Source organism: Camelus ferus, chromosome X (assembly GCF_009834535.1).
Source record: "Camelus ferus isolate YT-003-E chromosome X, BCGSAC_Cfer_1.0, whole genome shotgun sequence".
In the NCBI taxonomy this organism is placed as follows: domain Eukaryota; kingdom Metazoa; phylum Chordata; class Mammalia; order Artiodactyla; family Camelidae; genus Camelus; species Camelus ferus.
This window is the reverse complement of record NC_045732.1, coordinates 36,807,552-36,828,158: the sequence shown is the minus strand read 5'-3', so window position 1 is coordinate 36,828,158 and position 20,607 is coordinate 36,807,552. Positions and strand designations below refer to the sequence as shown.

Genomic DNA, 20,607 nt, shown 5'->3' with positions numbered 1-20,607 from the left:
ATCAATGTGAAGGTGATTACCATGGAAAGTTGTGGTCCCTAAGCACAGAGGAGGCCTGGGAGAACTCTGATATCATCTCAGTGCAAATCCTTCAACCATGTCCAGGAAACTGACTGGAAACCCTCTAAGCTGGTTTCCAGAGAGGCCCGACGTGCTTTCATGTTAAATTTATGAGAGACAAGTTAATTTCACATACTAAGATGCATGTTACTCGTCCTTCATCGGTGTCCTGCATCATATAATATGTTGGACATTTTCTAATTATGATTCTTAGATGCTCACCCATTACACAAAATGAAGCAAGTGAGAGGAGACTGGTAAGTCATATTAATTGCTATCCATATATGGTGAGGTTTTTCTTTTAGTTCCAAGAGACTTAGTGCTGTAATGACCAAATATTTCCCATATTGAATATCAGAGGAATGTTATGTTATCACGAACTTATCTGTTGCTAACAGTCTACTTCCTATCTCTACCACATTTATGTTAGTCATGGGCTTGTGGTTATTTTCTGGTTAGGGATTTTTATGACATTTCATTGTCAATTTTACCCATAGCCCAATTACACTTCCTAAAGATTTTCCATGAGTTATTTACATCAAGTTTGAGGTCAACAGTTATAAAACCCACCAGAGTGTTGTATTTAACTTCTGAGTCTCAGTCTCCTCATAAAAAACGGGGATAACGATGTTTACCTCACAATGGTGCTTGTGACCATGAGATGTGAACGATGCTGCTACTGGTAAGCAACAACCATTGCTGTTGATGATCAACATTTGTTTTTGCTGTCTAGCGTCCCCTCACCTTTTTTTTTTAGTACTACTCTACCAGGATTTCCTTTGGGGCAATACCATCTTTAAGATCAGAGTTACGTTCTGATTGTCTTAAGCCAGCGAATGTATCTCACCTCCCTGGCCACAATGATTGGCTCAGGACGGGCAAATAATGTAATGAGAATTAGGAACCAGGCCCAGGGCATTGGTTGGACTGTTGGAGGAGGAGGAACTCTCTCCTCTCCTGGACAGTGTGATGCAGGGATGAGAGACTTGCAGCTGTTGTAGGGTGCAGGAGAAGCAGACCTGGAGCCAGTGAGACAGGCCAACACTGCATGAAGTCTGCAAAAGAAGCCAACACAGAGAAGCGAGACCAAGAGCCTCCAGGGCCTTGATAAGATCTGAGCAATTTCCTTTTGTTTTTTGAGCCATATGAGCTGGGGTTTCTGTCGCTTGTAATACAAGGACTCCAACGTAACAGAAATACTGCCCAGCATTTACTGAGAAGTTTACAATGTGCCTGACCCAATACCACAAGCATCACATAGTAGGCTTCTTCAAGCCTCTCAGCATCCCTGTAAGCTCTGTCCAATTATTATACCACCAATGAGAATACCAAGGCCTGGGAAGTTAAGTGATTTGCCCAAGGTCACACAGAGAGTCCTGAGGCCAGTACTGAACCTAGGAAGTCTAATTTGAGTCCACTAGCTTTACCATGTTCTTTTTGCCTCTCTCTCTATAAAGAACAATCTTTGCTTACATAAATGTGGCCTTTTTTCCACCTCACTTTTAACTTCAAAAATTACCCTGCATGTAGAGAGATTCTGGTTGCACAGAGTGAATCCCAGGTACTGGCGGTTTAGTTTAGAACATACTGTATTAGCATTTAATTTCTAGACCCAGCTTTGAGATTGTTCTCCTGAATATAACGCAAAACTTGGGTTCTGAATCTCAAAAGTACAAATGTAGAAAACCAGATACTTTAGCTACTGACCACTTCGTCATGTGAGCCGAGGCAAGGCCACTCCTGCTCATGACTGAATTGTGGAGGATGAGGAAGAGAGAGAATGTTTTGAGACTGACTGTGCACTATGGAGCTATTTTTGCCTATGTGAAAGTCAACACTTTCTCTTTCTAATAGGAACATATACTGTATTCTTCTGTTTATCCATGGCGACCTTCAAATGATGAATACATTTTTAGTAGGTCAAATTAATAACATATGATTATACGGCTTGCATTTTACAGACAGTCTGTATCGAAGAAGGATTTCCAAAAGAACGGATTTGCATTTATTATAGTATTCCAAAATTAGCTGCACTGATCTTTTCAGATTATCACTTGACAAGTACAAGTCTTCAGATTCTCTAGGTCTGTGACATCAATTTCACTGATTACTCGTATAACTGTCTGACTCATCTGAAAGCATTTCCTACCTTGGGCTGAAGCACAAACCACTCATCGCTTGGATTTTCAAAGTTCCATGAGTCAAAAGGAATTTCCACCTCCCCCAGGAAGCTGTTCCGTCCAAATCGATCGTAATGCCAGACAGAGAGCTGCAGAGTTCTCGTTTCCAGCTGAGTATGGCTGATGGTGTACTGCAAATGAGAGTTACAACGTCACACTCCTTGAGGAGGGCTCTGCCAATTTTAGAACGGGTTGAAATGTACTTCCACCATCTTTCAGATCATATGCATTAGTAATATGAACAAAACAAACACAAAGAAAAAACCTACTTCATTTTTCTTTGTTTCTGCTACTACTGAGTTTCTGGTCCATAAATTCATTTTGAGTGAGATCTAGCACTGAAAGATACATCAACAGACTATTTGGTGGTGGCCGGGGGTGGTGAGTAGTCGATAAACTTCAGATATTGTATAAAAAGTGTTAGGTGATAAAGTTTGTCCCCCTTTCAGTTTTACGTGCTTTTCATTTGCCTAGTTATTTTTTCAACAACTACTTTGTAAGTGCAAAGGTTTAATAGAACAATTCTCTACCTTCTCTCTTATTTTTAACAAGACCTCCCTGATCCAGAAAAGTATGGACAGGGAGAAACTTGCAAATGCCGAACTTCATAAAGTTCTGCTTAAGTGGAAGAGTGAATAGATACATACATAGATTGAGCAGAAAGAAAATATTGCTGGGGTGGTTTTTCCTTTTTCCAGCCGAACGTTACCCAGGGCCACATGCCCACACATCCTCAAACCTCCTCCTTGTCCTAAGCAAATACCACCTAGGACATGCTACAGACTCACTGATTCCTGCTCTTGTATTTGCATCTACACCTGTTCTTGCTGGTCCTGGCGCGATTAACCTTGGGGTTCCTTGCTTCCTGATTTTGCCATGTGACTCTGTTTATCTGCTCCTCTTGGGTTCATCTTTGCTATACTGTCATGGTCACTGGATTCACCCTCTGCCTATATTCATTCATTTTCATTTTGATCTGTCTCCATATTGGCTTCTGCTTCCACACAGGACCTCGCTAACACATGACCTCACTCACCAACTTCTTCCTATGATGCACTCCATTATTTTATGCACAAGATCCATAAATTTCCCCACGACTGGCAGTAACATCTACATTCCCATTTCCCCGGATCTTTCTTACCAGGCTAGACTGGTCCAGGGTGAGAGAAGAGGTCATTACATGGAAGCCTATGGGGAAATGGAATTTCTCTAGAACTGGGGCCTGGGTCATATTTTATCCAGGCCACTTTCTCTGAGGTTTCACAAATCCAACCCTGCATCTCCACTGTTCATTAACCACATGCCTCAATTTAGCCAAATTCTGAAACCTTAATAAGAAACAGCACACTTTCATGCTGTATTAGCAGAACAATGAGTGTGTGCAAAGTGACCTGCTAAGTTAGTGTCAAAACTGTGACAAACTTCTTATAGAGGGAATTAGGAGAAAACAGTTTTCCCAAGGGTGAAACATACTTTTGGACAAGATGTACCAGGTCAGATGTAATATTACTGGCTCATCTCTACTTAAGGTGCCATTTCAGCAGCAGCAGAGAAATAGAGTTAAGAGTGGCTTACATTTTTTTTTTCTTTTCCAAACACAGAAAGCCAAGAGTGTTACACTGATTTATTCAAATTCTACTTTTCTAAAATACATATAACCTTGACACGCAAATCCTCTATATTTACTTCTAAACCAATGAGGTTGTCAATTGTATCACTGAAGTTACTATGAGAGTATTTATTTACCTTTAGTGTTTCATTGAATTCTGGATTGGTGCCTGTTCTGATTTTGGTCTTGCGCTTATTATTTCTGGACTTGTCAGGAAGAAGGTACGACTTGACATAACTGTAGGTGGTACAAAATGAAAGTCATTACTGGGAAATATCTACTTTGCAAGAAATGCTCAGGGACTTGAGTGAATAAAAGAGGTAAAGGGAATAGGGCTAGTGAGCATAAGAGATAGAACCAAACAAGGTAGTCTACATAAGAGGACATCTTGAAATAGAACTCTGGAGCTTCAATAGGAGAGAAGCAGTAACATGTAGTGGTAAAGAGTGTGGACTCTGGAGTCCAGCCAGCTGCATTTGAATCACTGCATGCCTCAGTGAGCCACTCAGAACTCAAGAGCTTACTTACTAACCTCTCCGTATCTCCATTTCCTCATCTGTAAAACTGGAATAACACCTTATGGCACTGTGAGGATTAAATTCGCTGAAACATACAAGATGCTGACATAATATACTACTCAATGAATGTAATCTATTATTATGATCAACGGTCTCACAAAATATGGGGTTATTTTCTTCTCCACTCAGATATCAGGACTTCTGACGAGTGGAGTCAATAGCAACAGGTGAATGAATAAACATGGTGACAAAGCAGAAATTAAAAATAACAACTTGAAGTCGCAACAGCAATTCTACCCAATACCTTGCCTTGAGTTGCCCCCGGAGCCTCTTGGAGCAGGGCATCGTGACAGAGTCAGAAATGTACAAGATGTAAAAGACTGAAATGTCAAAGACGTTACCAGAGTCATGGAGCCCGCCTACTGGGGCTTTAGATGATACCCTTCCATGCTAGTCTAAATGATGATATTGGTCCTGAAACTCTCTGATATGTAGCTGAGGAGGTAGGTGGACCAATCTGTATTCAGAGTCCACTCATTTGTCTATTTTGGAAATAGCTTTGCTGAGTTGTTTACTGAACCTAGGTCTGTTATGTAGAAAAAGAGTTTAAAACATAACACGTCTGAGACTGCTCTCCTTAGAAATGCCTGCTTTTAAGATTGGCTCTTGGCTGGCATGTGGGAACTTGGATTTCAGGAGGATTCTCGTCACTCCCGGAACAGATATAAGTGGCTCAGTGACTAACATATTTGTAAAAACAATACGGCTTCTGCTGAACACCTGCTTTCCTTCTGGGAGACTGGGATTTTAGTATGTGACTAGTTGAGTCTCTAAATGAGCTTCCCTGGTGGACAACATTTCCCATGTGTTGTCATAACTCATCACTGGAGGACTTAAGCACATCCTGTGTGACTCCGCTGGGAAAGGACACTTGGAAGCTTAAGCCTGGATTCTTTAGAACTTTACTATATATGCCTTTTCCCTTTGCGGATTATGACAATGAGTGGAGACCTGTGAGTCCTCCTAGTGAATCATCCAACCTGGCAGTGGTCCTGGGAAGCCCTGACATAGCCTTACATCCAGCTTCCTTCCAACGTACTGTGGGTCATACCTACCCTTCAGGGCTGATCCCTGGAATCCCCAGAGTCTCATAATTGCCCTTTCAAGTTGTTTCACTGAGCTAATAGCTTCGTAATTTTTTTCTGGAGGGTTTCCCAGAACAAAAATTAACAGGATACTCTTATATACCCTGGGGTGTGCCAACGTGTCAGCCTTCTATCTCAAAGAGCTCCCTCTGGAAATTACAAATCTGTCAGTTCTGAATTATGTTGAATCATAGCTTTTTAAAAATCAAGTAACCACGAACGTGACCATTTTACATGCACTTCAGAGAATATTTAGAAGTTTGGCAGAGGAGGAAAGGGACAATCAACCTTCTGAGAAAGCCTGGTATCAAGAGGAATGCTAAGACCTCAGAAAACATACGCACTGAATGGAATAGTCAGAGGAATATGCTATGTGCTTACGCATCTGTCCTCTGCTTCTTTTCATCACCTATGGCCAGATTTCGGCAATTCTTGACAAAAATGTAGAGCCCGCCAGTTTTGTAGCAGTAGCTGATGTGGAGAAGGATTTCCCCGCTGACCTTCACGTTGCCATAGTCTCCTGTTTCACTGTAAACACTCATCGTGCTGTTAAGGCTGGTCTGAAATAAACAAGATGAAAAGAGGCAGCCAGTGTTAAGCTAATGATCTCTTCACAGAAGGTACCCCCTTCGTTCAGTTAGGAGTCCTGCAGTATAATGAGCAGGGAAATTTAGGGTGAAGGAAGAAATCAAAAATCACTTGTTTTGCTTGTTTTTTCTGGTCTTGTATAAAATCCGAGCCTGAGAAAGGTCAAGATCTAGGACCATTAGTAAGGAAGGCAGGACATTTGCTGAGAAGGGAAGCATTGCCATTTTGGGTTGGTGAATATCCTTTGTTTATTCACTTCTTCTAAGGAATCCTGGGTCATTGAGGCATTTCCAATCCTATCTACTCTCCCCATCCCTGTAGATTTCTCCTTTTTCACTGGTAGACTCATGGTCAATCTGCTTCAAGGTCTAGAAGGCATTGATCAGGACAAAGAAAAACTCATCTCATATTCCTGCACTAGCATAAGCCACAAGCTTCTCTTGGACATCTACACAGAGTAGCCCATCAGTCTCTGGGAAGCCACAGCTACATCTTTAACAAGGACACGCCAGGAGAAGGGCATACACCCACAGCTGCGCTGGTCCCTGAGCAGCTGTGTAGCCACATGGGTCACATAAGAGCATGGCTTTGTACACCTCTATAAAATAGCAACCCACAAAACAGAATACAGAACAATAAAATAATACACCAACCGATAAATAAAATAAAAATATATTTTAAAAAACCTGTCCAAATGTACCAGAATGAATGAAGTTTCTGATGAGACACTAATAACAAGAGACATATTTTAAATTAAATGTAATAAAACTATCCTTCAGTGCCAGCAGCACAAATTCTGTGTCTTAGCCACACGACTGTCACAAAAGACCACCTGGAAGGCTTTTCATGAGTGACCCAGGAGTTGCAAAAGTGCTGTTTGTGAACCACTGGGAAGTAGGAACTATGGTGAGTGCAAAGAGAGGTTAGACTTCCTATTTTTTCATATATATATATATATATATATATATATGCATATATGCAAAAGTCATTACCTTCCTCCAATTGCTCAGAGTAGAGACTGATCAAAAACAGGTGGGTGATGTGGCTAGTATCTCTTCTAACCTTAAGTCAAGAGCAAGAGCAAAACAAGGATTCTGTAATTATTTGGAAATTATAACTTAAAATGAGCCACTGAGTGACCTACTTTTTTTCCCTATTCCTAAAAACCAAACATCAGAATTTTCATGATAGCAGGTGTCTTTGAGCAGTGCTTTTCCAACTTCAGTTGCATATAGATCATCTGGGGATCTCGTTAAAATGATGATCCTGATCCACTCAGTCCCATGTGGGGTCTGAGATTGTGCTTTTCTAGCACACTCCTAGGCCCACAGTTCCCAAACTGCGTGTTGAGGCATTCCAGAGCAAACGCATAGCGGGTACCACAGGATGTTTTAAAATTTCAAGGGAAACACAGCGACAACTATCGGACACCATGCAAACTATGAATGGCAGTTCACAATGTCAACGTTAAATCAATCACACTTCATTGTTTTCAGTGAAGTCCTATCTGTGTGAAGCTGAGTTTTGGCAGTTGCTATGACAAAAAGCAAGAACTGCACAAAAATCAACATGGAACAAGAAATGAAAGTGGTGCTGTCCAATCAGATTCCAAGATCTGACAAGTCATGTAGTACCCAACAGGCACACAGAACCCATCAGGGGCTATTTAAGAATGGAATAAAAATATTACTTTTCTAGCTACTGCTGTGTGTATTGATTTTTCTTCAAATGGCTAACAAGTTGTAAGGATACCATTGCTTATCAAGTTTTTTTTTTTTCCTGACCTAACTATTTAATAAATGGACTAGTCAGGTATGACCTTTGGCTTAGGGAGTGCTATGAAAGAATCACTGACACACCAGGGGCTCTGTGAACTGACAATGTTTTATGGTCTGTTCTAGGTGATGCAATATTGCTGGTCCATGAACCAGGCTTTGAGTTTCTAGAGCTTCAAGGATAAGCCCCAAATTCCTCATGTTACAAATGAGAAAAATCTGGCTCATGGAATTTGTTGGCACTGCCAAGACATTGTGAAATAAAATTTGTATTTTATGGCAAGATAAGAAAAATCTAAACATACGATTTTCTTCTTCCCTTTGGCCTCCCCTCTGCCTCTACCGTGCCTTGTGTATCTGCGTTATGCACCGACCAAATCTCTCCCATCAGCAGAAAATACTGGCTTAAGCATAAACAGCAACATCTTCCTGGCACCAGTAAGACAACTCCTTAAAAGACTTCTTTCTAACTGGCAGGATAGTTCTCAGAGTTTTCTGAGATGCTTTTTCTGGGTTGCAATCCTCAATTTGGCTTGAATAAAATTTCCCATTTCTTTCTTAGATTGACTGATTAATTTTTTTGTTGACAGCATAAAGCAAGATTTCCAGATTTTTAGTCTGAGGACTTCCCTACCATACCTCACTGCTTCCTTGCATCACTGACTTGTATCTACACCACATCCCTCTGTGTCAAAGAGGGTCCTGTGTAAGCAGAGGACCCACACATATAGAAGAAAATTTAAGAACCCACAAGTGCTGAAGCTTGGAGAAACTGAGTAAGTTATGAGAATTTTCCTACTAACCAAACTTTATGCTCTTAATCAAGCCAATGTTGTGATTTAAACAGAGATGTTTATTCTTAAGGTGCCTTGCTCATGGTAAATCATTTTGGACCATGTGTCTTTTCGCTGGTCCTCAGATTCTAGTGTTTATCAAATGTTCTTTCTTTGGCATACTTGGATTCTGATACTGTTATGTACCTTTTAACAGAGAACCTCTGATTAACTGTACACACATTGGAAAAAGATAAATGCTGGAGAAACTGCCCACCAAATTAGATTTCCAGTACCACGCATTTTGTGAAGTATGGCTGGAAAACAAGAAAAGGAAAGGCTGAACACTCACAGTGTCTGAGTCAGCGTCAGGCAGAGTTAGGTAGGTCCACTTCCTGTCAGAGCCTGCTCGAGAATTCTTTAAGGAAGTCGCCCAAAGGTCAAAAGAAAAAAGGGCATTAGAGCAACAGACAGAAATCAGAGAAGCCAAGAAAAGACTTGGAGGCATCCAGATGGGGACAAGGACACAGGGTCTCCTAAAGCCCTCTCAAAGAAGGGCTCAAAAACCAAAGTCAGAAGGAACTTTATTCCAGAGTAGGACAAGCTATGGACTCGATGTGTGAGGAGAGAAAGCTACTTGGGTCTGTGTTTTAGGAAAGTGACTGGCAAGTATGAAGGATGGTTGGGGACTTGAGAGAATGGTGGCAGGGAAATTTATCAGCAGAGATGTGAGCTAATTCATAGGCTTGAGCTGATAAGAGCCTGTGTTAGGGAAAGAAGAGGTTTTAAAACCTGGGTGAAGAGAGGTTTGAAAGTAGGAGAGGGAAGCAATCAGGAGCTTTAGGAAAAGCCCACACAAAATTGAACTGAAAAGTACTCTGAGGGCAAAAGGCACGCAGAAAACTATAATGACTTTTTCCTCACTATCACCCATTGTCCAAGAACATCATTATCTCCTCTGGAAATGTACAGAAAATTAACAAGAGAAAGAAGAATCTTCCAGTACGTGTTAGAGAATTGCTTACGGTTGACAGGCCACTTGCTAGACTGTGGGTGTTTGCAGAAAACTGGGAGGACACGAAGTCATCAATGCCTTCTTCGTTCCCTCCCAAGGAGTCCTAAGGAAGGAGGGGGGAGAAAAATCAGTGATTTGCTTTCTTTCTTTCCTCGAAAGCCTTTTCACTTAAAAACCACTTTCTTTTTAAAATACCCGAAAAATCAGATACAAATGTCTAGAAATCACCCCATTCCTACATTTTCCTCTTTTGCCCTCCACTCGACCTGCATGATACCATCAGAGGATTGCAGTCACCTTCCTAGAGGTGCCTGCTTTCTGGAAAGAACATGAAATTTGCAATCACACAGACCTGGGTGTTCCAATTCCTACCTCCCCGTTCTCTAAAGTGATTCACTTCGAGCAGTGTACTTAAGTCATTTTGTAATTTAAAAAATTGGGGTGCATTTGTGTTCGTGTGTGTGTATGCGCATGTACCCCTGTGTGTGTGTATACTGTCAAGATGGGGAAATGTATCTTGAAAATATCTCCAGTAGAAAAAAATATTATAGATACTAGATTCTTGTCCAAAATACCAGACTCTACTTTTCTTCCCCTCATTTTTTTCCGTTATTTAAGCAATACATTCTTTTAGTAAAACCTTTCAAGCAATATAGATAAATATAAATTAAAGATATGTATCTCTATTAACATATTAATGATCAAATTTCAATAACTTTTTGATGATATGAATAGGATATATATACACACACAGACACACGCACATGCATACTGGTTTCTTTTTATTATGGACACCTTTCATTCTTATTTCTGTTCTCTTCCCTGGCCTTCCTCTCACCCCGGATGAAACTAATATTTTGCATCTTGTTGGAAGTATATTCCTTTTTTTAAAAAAAATAGTTTTCAGTATCTATTGACATAGTTTTGTATTTTCTCCTTTAATATACTGAAATATTAATTATGTAATAGATATTCTTATATAGATTAATTCTTCCATTCATTACCTAGAATAAAACTTACTTATCCTTACTGTAATATTTTTGATTCATTGCTATGTTTTATTTAGTATCATATTTCAAGTTTTGTATATGTAGTCATAAATTAATTTAACTTGTAGTTTTCTTTTTTAAACTATTTTTAAAATCAAGTTTGAGTATTAAGGTTATATATAACGGCTTCATACTATGAATTTGAAGATTTTCAGAGTTTTTGAAGATCAGTAATAGTTTAATAGCATTGGAATTAGCTGGTTTTAAAGGCTGAACACCAGGTAAGCTTTGAAACCATTTATTCTCATTGCCCGCTCCCCCTTTTGTGGTGGATTTAAAATGACTTTCCAGTTTTTTTAAATACTATAGAAGAGAACACTGAGTTTTAGAACTAAGTTTCCTAGTTTATGTTGGAAAAATTATATTAATTCCATTTAACATTTGTGCTATCTCTTTTTTCTAAGGAGTTCAAATTGCATTATAGCAACTATAGAAATATCAAAATATTAGAACTGGAAGGAACCTTAACAATAATTTAATTCAACCTTCTCATTTTATAAATGAGTTCACTTAAACATTAATTTTCACAGAAGTTAGTCTCAAATAAGAAGGCAGTTTATTGGAGGTAACTTGAGATTTAGAAATGTTCACATGAAACACACAGATAAGTCTACTAATAATTGATTTAGGAAATGGTGGTTTTTCCAGGTTTAGTTTAAGTGATGTGCTTTTAACCCGGAATTGAAATCCTTAAGAGCTATTTTCCTAGAGATCATCTTCACTCATTAACCTGATTACCTGTTACCTTTTCTAAATCATTCTTTAGTTGTTCTTATATGTTGTTTGTGAAAACTAACTGGAAGAAACTATTGTATATTCTCCCTCGACTCTCAACTCATCCTCACCTCAAAGTGGGGAGGTTTGGAGCAGGACTGTGCCCTTCCTTCATAGTCATTAGACTTTCTTCCACATCCAACTTACCAAGTCTTTGTCCAAAGCCCCAGGGACAGACTTGCTTTTGATGCCTACAGTATCTTCGAAGTCTTCTATAAATGACCCACTCAAATCTAACTCAGATTGACTCTGGTCTGGAGGAAGGAAGAGAAAAGAAAAGAAGTGAATCACCTTGTTTTGTTAGAAGGTTTCATTTTTCACTGCAAATGTATCATCATTATTCCAACTCTTTCTAGGCATAGGGCCTAGAGAGTGTCATGAAAGCCAAAGTCAGAGTCAGTGACTTCATGCTGCTTATGCTAACATACTTCTGTTTTTTCAATAGCATTTTGAAATATGCTTGGACTGAATTACCAACACTGAAATGTTCATATCTCCTTTGAACACAAGAGGTCAAATGCTCTACCATAAAATGCTAATATTTTAAGCTGTTTAAGGCTCCTGGCTCTGCTCATAGACTTCGAAAAACTCTCATAGAACGGGCCCTTGAGTTTAGAAAAAATTAAAATTTAACCATTCTCTATTTAAATAGTTAGAGAATTTGCTGTATTTTTGTATTTGACATAAAATGCAATGAAATGATATGTCAGTTCCTTTCACACAAAAAGGGAGTGGCTAGAGGGAAACTGAGAGGAAATTCTATTTCGTTAGGCACCAGCACATTCTTTCATCAGCAGAATATCTTGCTTTTAAAAATACAAAGAACAATGCACAACTCAGTGATGCTGTGGACAGCTGGCCAAGACACAGTTTATTACCATAAAAGAGTTCTATGCCAAAGGCCTGCTGAGATGGTACAGTTGCTTTATAAATAAGAAAGACCGAAGAGAACAATCAGCTAAGTTTGAAATGATAAATGAAATAAGGCAGAAGGTGTTTAGCATAGTGCCTGACACAGAGTATGTACTCAACAAACAGGAGCTTTTGAGTTGAGGTAGTAGAAATGTATACTCTATGAGGTTGGCTTCTAGGCTAGTTTAAGATTTTTCATTTAATGGGAGAACTGATTTTCAAGTCCTGACCCAAAATGCAGTAACAACCACACACATTTAGACAATCCTTTGGAAGCTACCTGGCCAGGAGAGACTCCCCAACTCAGTACAGAGCATCCAGCCTTAGGCTTTAGGCAAATATCATCATTAGGGAACAGGTAACTTTTTCCTGTGGAGGATTTTGTCATGATTTCAAATCTACACATGGGACATAAACTTCCTAAGTATGACATATTTCTCTAAAGAGTTTCCTTTTCCATAGATCATAAAATTGCCACATAAATAATACCTGGGTTGCTGTGATGATGAAATGACATATTTTTGAAAGTATGCAAATGAAAGGGGTTATTAATAATACCTTCATGCTGCTTGTAAAGAATTCCTTATTTGAACCATGGAATAATGGTTAATCTGTCTAGATAGAGGGCATTTCTGACCCCCATATCCATGGAACCACCATTTCCTTGAACTCTGGGTAAGTACCCTTATCTTTTCTATCAAATGAGCCAATTATATTTCCTGCACTCCTATGCCGACATCTGGTGTAGCCCTGATTCTTGGCAGTGATGACTCTATACTCTTGACAAATCCAAGACTCAAGGATTTTACATAGAACGCGAGAGGCTCAAGGCACCACCTGGGTCCACTTGTAAGCGGTTCTTACAGAGAGGGCCTACCACCATGGGTTAGAGAATGGATGATTATCTTCTAAGACATGAAACATCCATGTAATGCCACCCAAGGCAGTCACTTCCACCCAATTTAGTCACATTTACAACAGAGTGGACATGTTGCAAATACCTACCTGAGGAGAGGGAGGCCCTGGACACAGCAATGGAAGGTGTGCCCGAAGTTTTTCGGCGATGACTCTTGGTGAGGTCCTCAGAGGTGCTTTCAGTGGCAACCAACTCCATGGAAGTTTCAAAACCATGTTCCTTCTCACAAAGTAAAAATGAAAAAAATTATATTGACTGTAATTTACTTTAAAATCCTTCCATATAAATATATGTCAGTATAATCACATTTATGCACCTCACTCTTTAAGAGGAGCTAGTTGACATCTAGAGGACCCTCATGAGGAGTCCAAATAACTCAGACTTACCATCAATAATTACTCTCTAAAATACACACAAAGAGGTTAATCAGCACAAAAGGTGTCTGAAATAACTATTCATTCACAAAATTAGTGACTTTCCCAATATATGGTTAGCAGAAAAGACAGTGCAGGTAACTCCAATCTTACATGAACTATGAATAAGAATCCAGCAAGCTTCAGATCCTCAGACTAGTACTCAGGGTTAAAACTCTATTTGGCCCCATGTTTGTCCCCACTCTCAACACCCTCTCTCCCCAATTACTCCTTACTTCCTCCACCCCCCCCCCTTTGGTCTAGCTAGATGATTAGAACATGGTAGCTTATATCATTCATTATTGGAATGAAACTTGCATGCAACGCACTTACCAAAGTTCATAAAAGGATAAAGAATGGGGATTTCCCCAGCTTATAGGAATAGGTGATTTGGGAGGGGGGGTATCTGCTTGCTAATACCTGCTTGCACATGTGGCAAAATTCAGTCTGACACTTACTTTCATTATAAAGGAAAATTGTCCCACAAGGGCTTGACAACTGCATCATTCCAGGTTTGCCTGAGCATTAAAAAACTAATTTTGGACATCTGAGAGCTGGGCTGAGGTTAAGTGTTCATGCAAATGACACCATGGTGTGATAATGATCAAACCTAAAAAAGACTCTTCAATTCCCCCTTCCATGAACAATCAAAAAGTGCCTTTCAAAGTCCTACAGGAAGGAATTCCCTTCTTGCTGCCCTAGATTTAGCCCATACCTTACATTCCAGAGAGGTGGAACTCTCACCTGCTTAGCATGGAAATCAATGCAGCTTCAATATAGGCTGTTCTTAGTCTTTGATTATTCTCCAACACATACTACCTGTAGCAGGAGGCATATGGCTCCTAACTTTTCTAAATTCCATAGACTACTAAGGTTTATCAAAAGACTGTGACAGAAATCAAATGAATAGGTCCTTTTTCAACACCTCCTTAAAAAGACAGTCACACATGGATTCCCCCAATGAAGCAAGACCAACTTCCTTAGCAGCAATTACAATGACAGCAGATTTTCCAGCTGGTACCCTGGGAGAATCATTAATACTGAGCACTAATGGGCCAATTAATATTGAACAGTCATTAACAGGCAATATATACTCTGGAGATTCAGGATGTGAAGCCTGAAATTAACAAGTTATATCATAGCAGAAGACAGAGCCTTTCGTGTTCCAAGTGTTTTCCATTTAAAAAACGTACTTCTCACATGCTAAAGCAGACAAGACCATTGAAACAAAGAGATGCTGAGAAATGGGAGAAACTGAGAAGCTGTTACCTTGATCACCATCTAACTCAATACAGATCTTCGTGTCATCATGAGAGAGCAAATGTGTTTCATAAAAGACTGGGCTGTCCTAAGTTTACTCAACAGAAAGTATTTCTCTTTGTCTCTCTTTTTCTCTAAGAAAAGACTAGCTAGATCAGCTCGAATGCAAGAGCGAGATCAACAGAGGCACTGACTATGTATGTATGTATGTATGTATGTATGTATGTATGTATGTATGCTCAACACCATTGCAGGGAATTTCTGTTGGGGAAAAATCTAGGTGTTTAACAGAGAAATATTCATGTAGAGGCTGTTAGCTGTGAGGGGATTAGCACTTGACAAGGGTAATTTTTTTCTCACTAATGATGGTACTTAGGAAGATAAGCCTTGTTTTGAGAACCAAGTTGACCGGTTATTAGACTGATTGTCTGCTGCTACCCACTGGTACAGCTGTACCAGCTGTTAAAATTCTTAAACATTTCTGTATCAATTGGTAAACAGCACCACTCCCAGTCCATCCCCCCTTCTCTGTGCTCCCCCTCCTCCACACCCCTGGTTAATGCATGATGGGTGGAAGGGCCCCCAGGACACTGCCCAACCTTGTGCCAGTGTCTTTTTTTTTTTTTTTTCTTAATTGAAGTATACTCAGTTACAATATGTCAATTTCTGGTGTATAACAATGTTTCAGTCATACACAGACATACATATATATATTCCTTTTCATATTCTTCTTCACTACAGGTTACTACAAGATATTAAGTATAGTTCCCTGCACAGGAAAAATTTGTTTTTTATCTATTTTATACATAGTAGTTAATATTTGCAAATCTCAAACTTCCAATTTATCCTTTCCCACTCCCCTTTCCCCTTGGCAACCATAAGATTGTTTACTATGTCTGTGAGTCTGTTTCTGTTTTGTAGATGAGTTCATTAGCCCACTGTCTGTTCTGATCGCTCAGTGCCCCTGCCATACTGCTTGCTAAATATCATGAGTATCATTCCTTCTTAGGTTGCCAAGGAAGTGAGTGCAATCATCAACTACACATGCATTTTTCTGGCTACTGAACAGTACTGCTTACTGAGCTTCATAGAAATATTTATGTAATTTTAAATATGCCTTTTATCTTATCAGCAAGTACAATTTAGACTTATGTTTAAATAAATCTATTATTATTATTATTATTATTATTCAACCGGCCTGAAAAATATCTTTTGGTGCTTCCTTAAAAATATCTCTAGAACCTGGTTGCTCACAACCTCCACTTCTATCTCCCTGTTCCAAAGCCCCGTCTTGCTAGCAGTAATGTGATGGCCTCCCTCCTAACTGGCCTTCTGGATTCCACTCTTGTTCCCCTACAGCTATTTCTCAGCCCAGCTCTCAGTTCCTGCATAAACAGAAGCCAGATCATGTCACTAGTCTGCTCAAAACCCTCCAACTGCCCCCATCTCATCCAGTGTAAATAAATTCCTAAGATCTATAGGTCCCTATCTGGCCCTATTACCCCTTTGAACTCAGTTCCTAGTACTCCTCCCTTCTTTCACTCACAGCAGCCACACTGGCCTCCTTGTTCTTCCTTGAACACACGAGGTATGCTCCCACCTCAGGCCTTTACAGTGGCTGCTCCTCTAGGGGCATTAAAGATCTTTTAGTCACTGACTATGCAAGACGGAGGCCAGCCTTAAGTAACTGGAACAGCCTTCCTGCAGTGCACTTGCCGAATATCAGTGCTGTCCCTACACAGAAGGAAACCTTGCCCCAGACTCCCCCATGGCTAATTCTTTCACTTCCTTAAAGTCTTCGCTTGACCAGGGCTTGGCATAGGGTAGGTCCTCATTAAATATTTGCTAATTCAAAGAACTGTAGTTTGTACATAAAGATTTTTTAAACATAGATGTCAGCTATACATATGGAGTTTCCTGCTTAATCAAAAAATCTAATTGATGTTTATTCATTCAAAAGAACAGCTTATACACACACATATATGTATTATGCAATTTAAGTCTCCATTATGTGTTGACCCTCTTTTTTTAACAGCTGTATAGAAAAGAAAACTATAAAAACATTTCAAGAATCTACTTTTCCAACTTTAAATTGGTTTGGAAAAATTTCAGAGCAGTTCAAATCTTGAGAGGTAACATGGAAGATAAAAATCAGTGAATTCTAAACATGATCTATATTTTATTCAAACCACAAAGCCATTTAAATCCCCATCGAACAAATTCCACCTTTGAACCTGCTCGTTCCCTTTCCTTCTCACTTTAGGCTTCCTGCCAGGAGCTAAGGATGAAGGGGATTCAGTCCTGATAAAGAAGCATCTACCATTAAACAAGATAAACAACGTGCTCTGAGATACAGAGAGCTGATGCCCAGCCATGCCATGGTGGTGAGGCGGAGTCTCAGAGCGAGGGTGCTGTTCCTTCACATTCGTGTACTTACTCTACTGCTGAGTGAGGTCACGCTGCGTGTGCTTGGGGCCGGTGACCTCTGAGTGACTCGTGTCACACCATTGCTCCGGATGCTCTTTGGAGTCCCAGGACCAGCTTCCTGGTCATTCAGATCTGACGAACCGGTGCTCCCTCTAAATGAGAAAGAATATTCTGACTTTAATGCAGAAGCACAACAGTAACCAAAGACACAGTCAAGGTAAAGCTTACCAGATGACGATGGTGACATTTATGGCCACACTGGGTGAGACAGCAATTATCATGTTACCTTCATTCTCCAAGACCTTCAGGGGCTCCCTGGGTTCAACCCCATTTGTCTGACTCCAGGGTCTTTGTAATTAAACTTCACCCTCCCTCTCCAAATTTTTTCTCCACTGTTCACCAGCATTCTCCCAACCAGCCCAGGTTCCTCACGATTTTTTCAACTCACCACGCTCATGCTCCTACTTCTAACGCTTCTGCTCACGTTCTCCCCACCTGATATGCCCTATTTGCCACTCTCTGTTTACCCAAATTTTCCCCATCCTTCAAGGGCCAGATGAAGTCCAGCTTCTCTCATCACACCTTTCCTGTCTATCACAGGCCTGGTCGACCTCTGCTCTACTCAGTACCTATTCACTTAAAGTCTTTGCCAAACTGTGCAGCAGTTGACCACACAATGTCTTGCTGGGCTCCTTACCAGACAGATCCTCTTATGTGGGCCTCAGTACCTCTTTCAACTGTGAGTTCCTTGGGGACAGAGTTCATGACATATTTACCGTGGTATCTCCAGCACCTTTATGATATCTTGGTGCAAAGGAGGCACTCAGTACATATTTAATCAGAGATGGGAAATTATATTTTATTTCTCTGTGTTGTTTCAGAGACTGACTCATGGTGCACATTTAATAAATATAGGATAAAAATAATGACATTTTGTAAATGGGTTTGATTTACTTTCATGTCTGCTAAAATGGATTCAATTCCATTCAACAGTGATTAATGAAAAGATAGTTCCTGCCTTGAGGTGATCACAATTTTCTTATTAAGTAGAGCTTCATAAGTAAGTAAGTTTTGGCAAATGAGAGTTTAAGAGAAGTGTTTGTTCTTATTTGATTCTTTGCTCTCAGTGAGCACAAAATATGCTAAATGGTAAAACATAAGCCTTCATGAATTTTACTCTTTAAGTTAGTATTTTAATCAATTTTAAGTGTACCTATAATAATAAACATCTTATTGTTAAAGCACAGTTGTGATCATTAATAGGAATTAGAGCTCACAGCTGAGCCAATCAGAGGAGAGACATAGGAATAAAGGAAGGGCATTAAAAAAAATGTCTGATGGTGCAGGGGTCACTGCTAGAAGATAAATCTGGCAGAAGAATCAGCAAGGACCACCAGAGTTGTCAAACACAGCTCATAAGTTTTTTCAAGGTTCCAGAGAAGCCACCAAAATCAAACCTGTCCTGATGGATATGAACAGCTGCTACCACCCTCGATATATTATGCAAATGGAAGCTGCATTTACTGAGTATTTTCTAGGTGTCACTTTCCATTCCACAACATCCCTGTTTAAAAAAAAAAGGTATTAACATTCTTATTTTAAAGATGAAGAAACTGAGTCTTGGAAAGGTTGAACAATTATTCCATACGTATGTGCGTGCGCATGCATGTACACGACACAGTTAGTATGTGATAAAGTCAGGATAAAAACAGAATTGTCTGCCTACCCAAAGCCTGTGCTCATTTTAGTTTCTCTAACTGCTTATTCATCACTTCACCAAGATCAAATTGTCACAACCAGGCAGGTTCTACCTGGACAGAACATAGAAGAAGAATGTTCTCAAGAAGAAAAGGATCAAAGAGCTGGGAGTTAGTTTCTTGGAATCTGATTAAGAGAACTATGAAAGTTTTCTGGGGAGCATTCCTTTGATACAATACAGAAACAGTCCCTGGCTGCTTCTTTCTAGAAGTGGCACTCTGAATAAATTGTAGTACTATGGACTGCTCAAAAGGGGTCTCTGTGTCTTTTGATTCTGACAAGAAAATACAATTTTGTGATTAAATAGATGGATATAATTTGAGGTTCTAAGTTCCTTGATTTTCCTGAGCCTTCCTATCTCAGATGTTCCATTTCTACATTTGACAACAGTTATCTACATTCATACCTTTCCAAGTAATGGTGCTCATCTTGGAAGTCCAACTGAGAAGGGGCTCAGAGACCCACCCAGTGATGCTGCCCTGTGCCTGCAGGTTCCCTACTCTCATAACACTACCAGAAAAATCTCTCTCCTTACTGTTTTAGGTAAAATCTCCCTGAAAAAAGAAAGGCTAGGACTGAATCTTGCAGAAATGAGCCAAAAAGTTATGATCCAAGGGGATTTATGTGGGTGTCACTGCTTGTGTCTGTGCTGAAGGTCCTCCCAGACCTGGTGCTTTTGGAAAAGTCCCTATCATGGATTAGCCTTGCTAAAACCCAAAGTCCTACTTATGTAAGAGCTCTGGCAGAAGCTGATTAATTGTGGTAATGACATTCAAGAGGCAATCCTATAATAAGGGAAAGTCTTGTGATCATAAGTCAGTGACTGGAAATTATTGTTGCCAGAGGCATTATCTCAAAAATGGCATATACTTTCCCATTTGTTTCTGACATTTACTGTGAGCTTCTTAAAAATATTTTCCTCTCAGTCAAATGTTTTGGTTGATTAGACTAAAAAAGATTTAGTCTAATGAAGCAGAATACCATAAATATTTGGGTGCCAATTCTTTTAGATGTTATGTAAAATATGACATAAAATGCATGAATCTTTGCCACTTAAATAGGAAGAGGATAAAAGCTTCCTCAAGTGTAAATGAGGGAAGTTTAAAGTTCAATTAAGAATGAGCTATTTTTGATCCCAATATCACGCTATTGATATTTAAATTAGAAGTATTCAAAATCAGTGCCAACAAATCTTAAAGCTAAATTTTGCTTAGGGGGAAACTGACAAGAAAGAGACATATGTACCTCGTTCTAACAGGGCCCAAAGTGTGGGGACTATGACACTGTCTGGGGAGCTTGGAAATTCTGAGTTACTTGAAAGACACATTTCCTAGGGTAGGAAAATGTTTCATTTACTTCCCCTTACGAGACTTATTTTTTAAAAGCCTTCCATTTTGTTATCCCTAATTTCATGCTGGTCCCAAATCTTGATAAT

At 39.6% G+C, this 20,607-nt stretch overlaps 1 protein-coding gene across 7 annotated transcripts in view; it reads right to left on the bottom strand.

The window, feature by feature from the left end:
* SYTL5 (synaptotagmin like 5) overlaps positions 1 to 20,607 on the bottom strand; it is a 187,450-nt gene that overhangs the window by 14,462 nt on the left and 152,381 nt on the right. For 3 of the 7 annotated variants that reach the window (XM_032474390.1, XM_032474386.1, XM_032474387.1), the window contains exons 7-14: positions 17,425 to 17,566; positions 13,404 to 13,536; positions 11,634 to 11,740; positions 9,674 to 9,766; positions 9,001 to 9,066; positions 5,894 to 6,072; positions 3,987 to 4,086; positions 2,210 to 2,371 (exon numbers count right to left, since the gene is read on the bottom strand). In XM_032474390.1, the coding sequence (XP_032330281.1) occupies positions 2,210 to 2,371; positions 3,987 to 4,086; positions 5,894 to 6,072; positions 9,001 to 9,066; positions 9,674 to 9,766; positions 11,634 to 11,740; positions 13,404 to 13,536; positions 17,425 to 17,566 (982 nt within the window). The remainder of the gene's footprint in view (positions 1 to 2,209; positions 2,372 to 3,986; positions 4,087 to 5,893; positions 6,073 to 9,000; positions 9,067 to 9,673; positions 9,767 to 11,633; positions 11,741 to 13,403; positions 13,537 to 17,424; positions 17,567 to 20,607) is intronic. The other 4 variants (XM_032474389.1, XM_032474391.1, XM_032474392.1 and 1 more) reach the window with 3 other exon arrangements.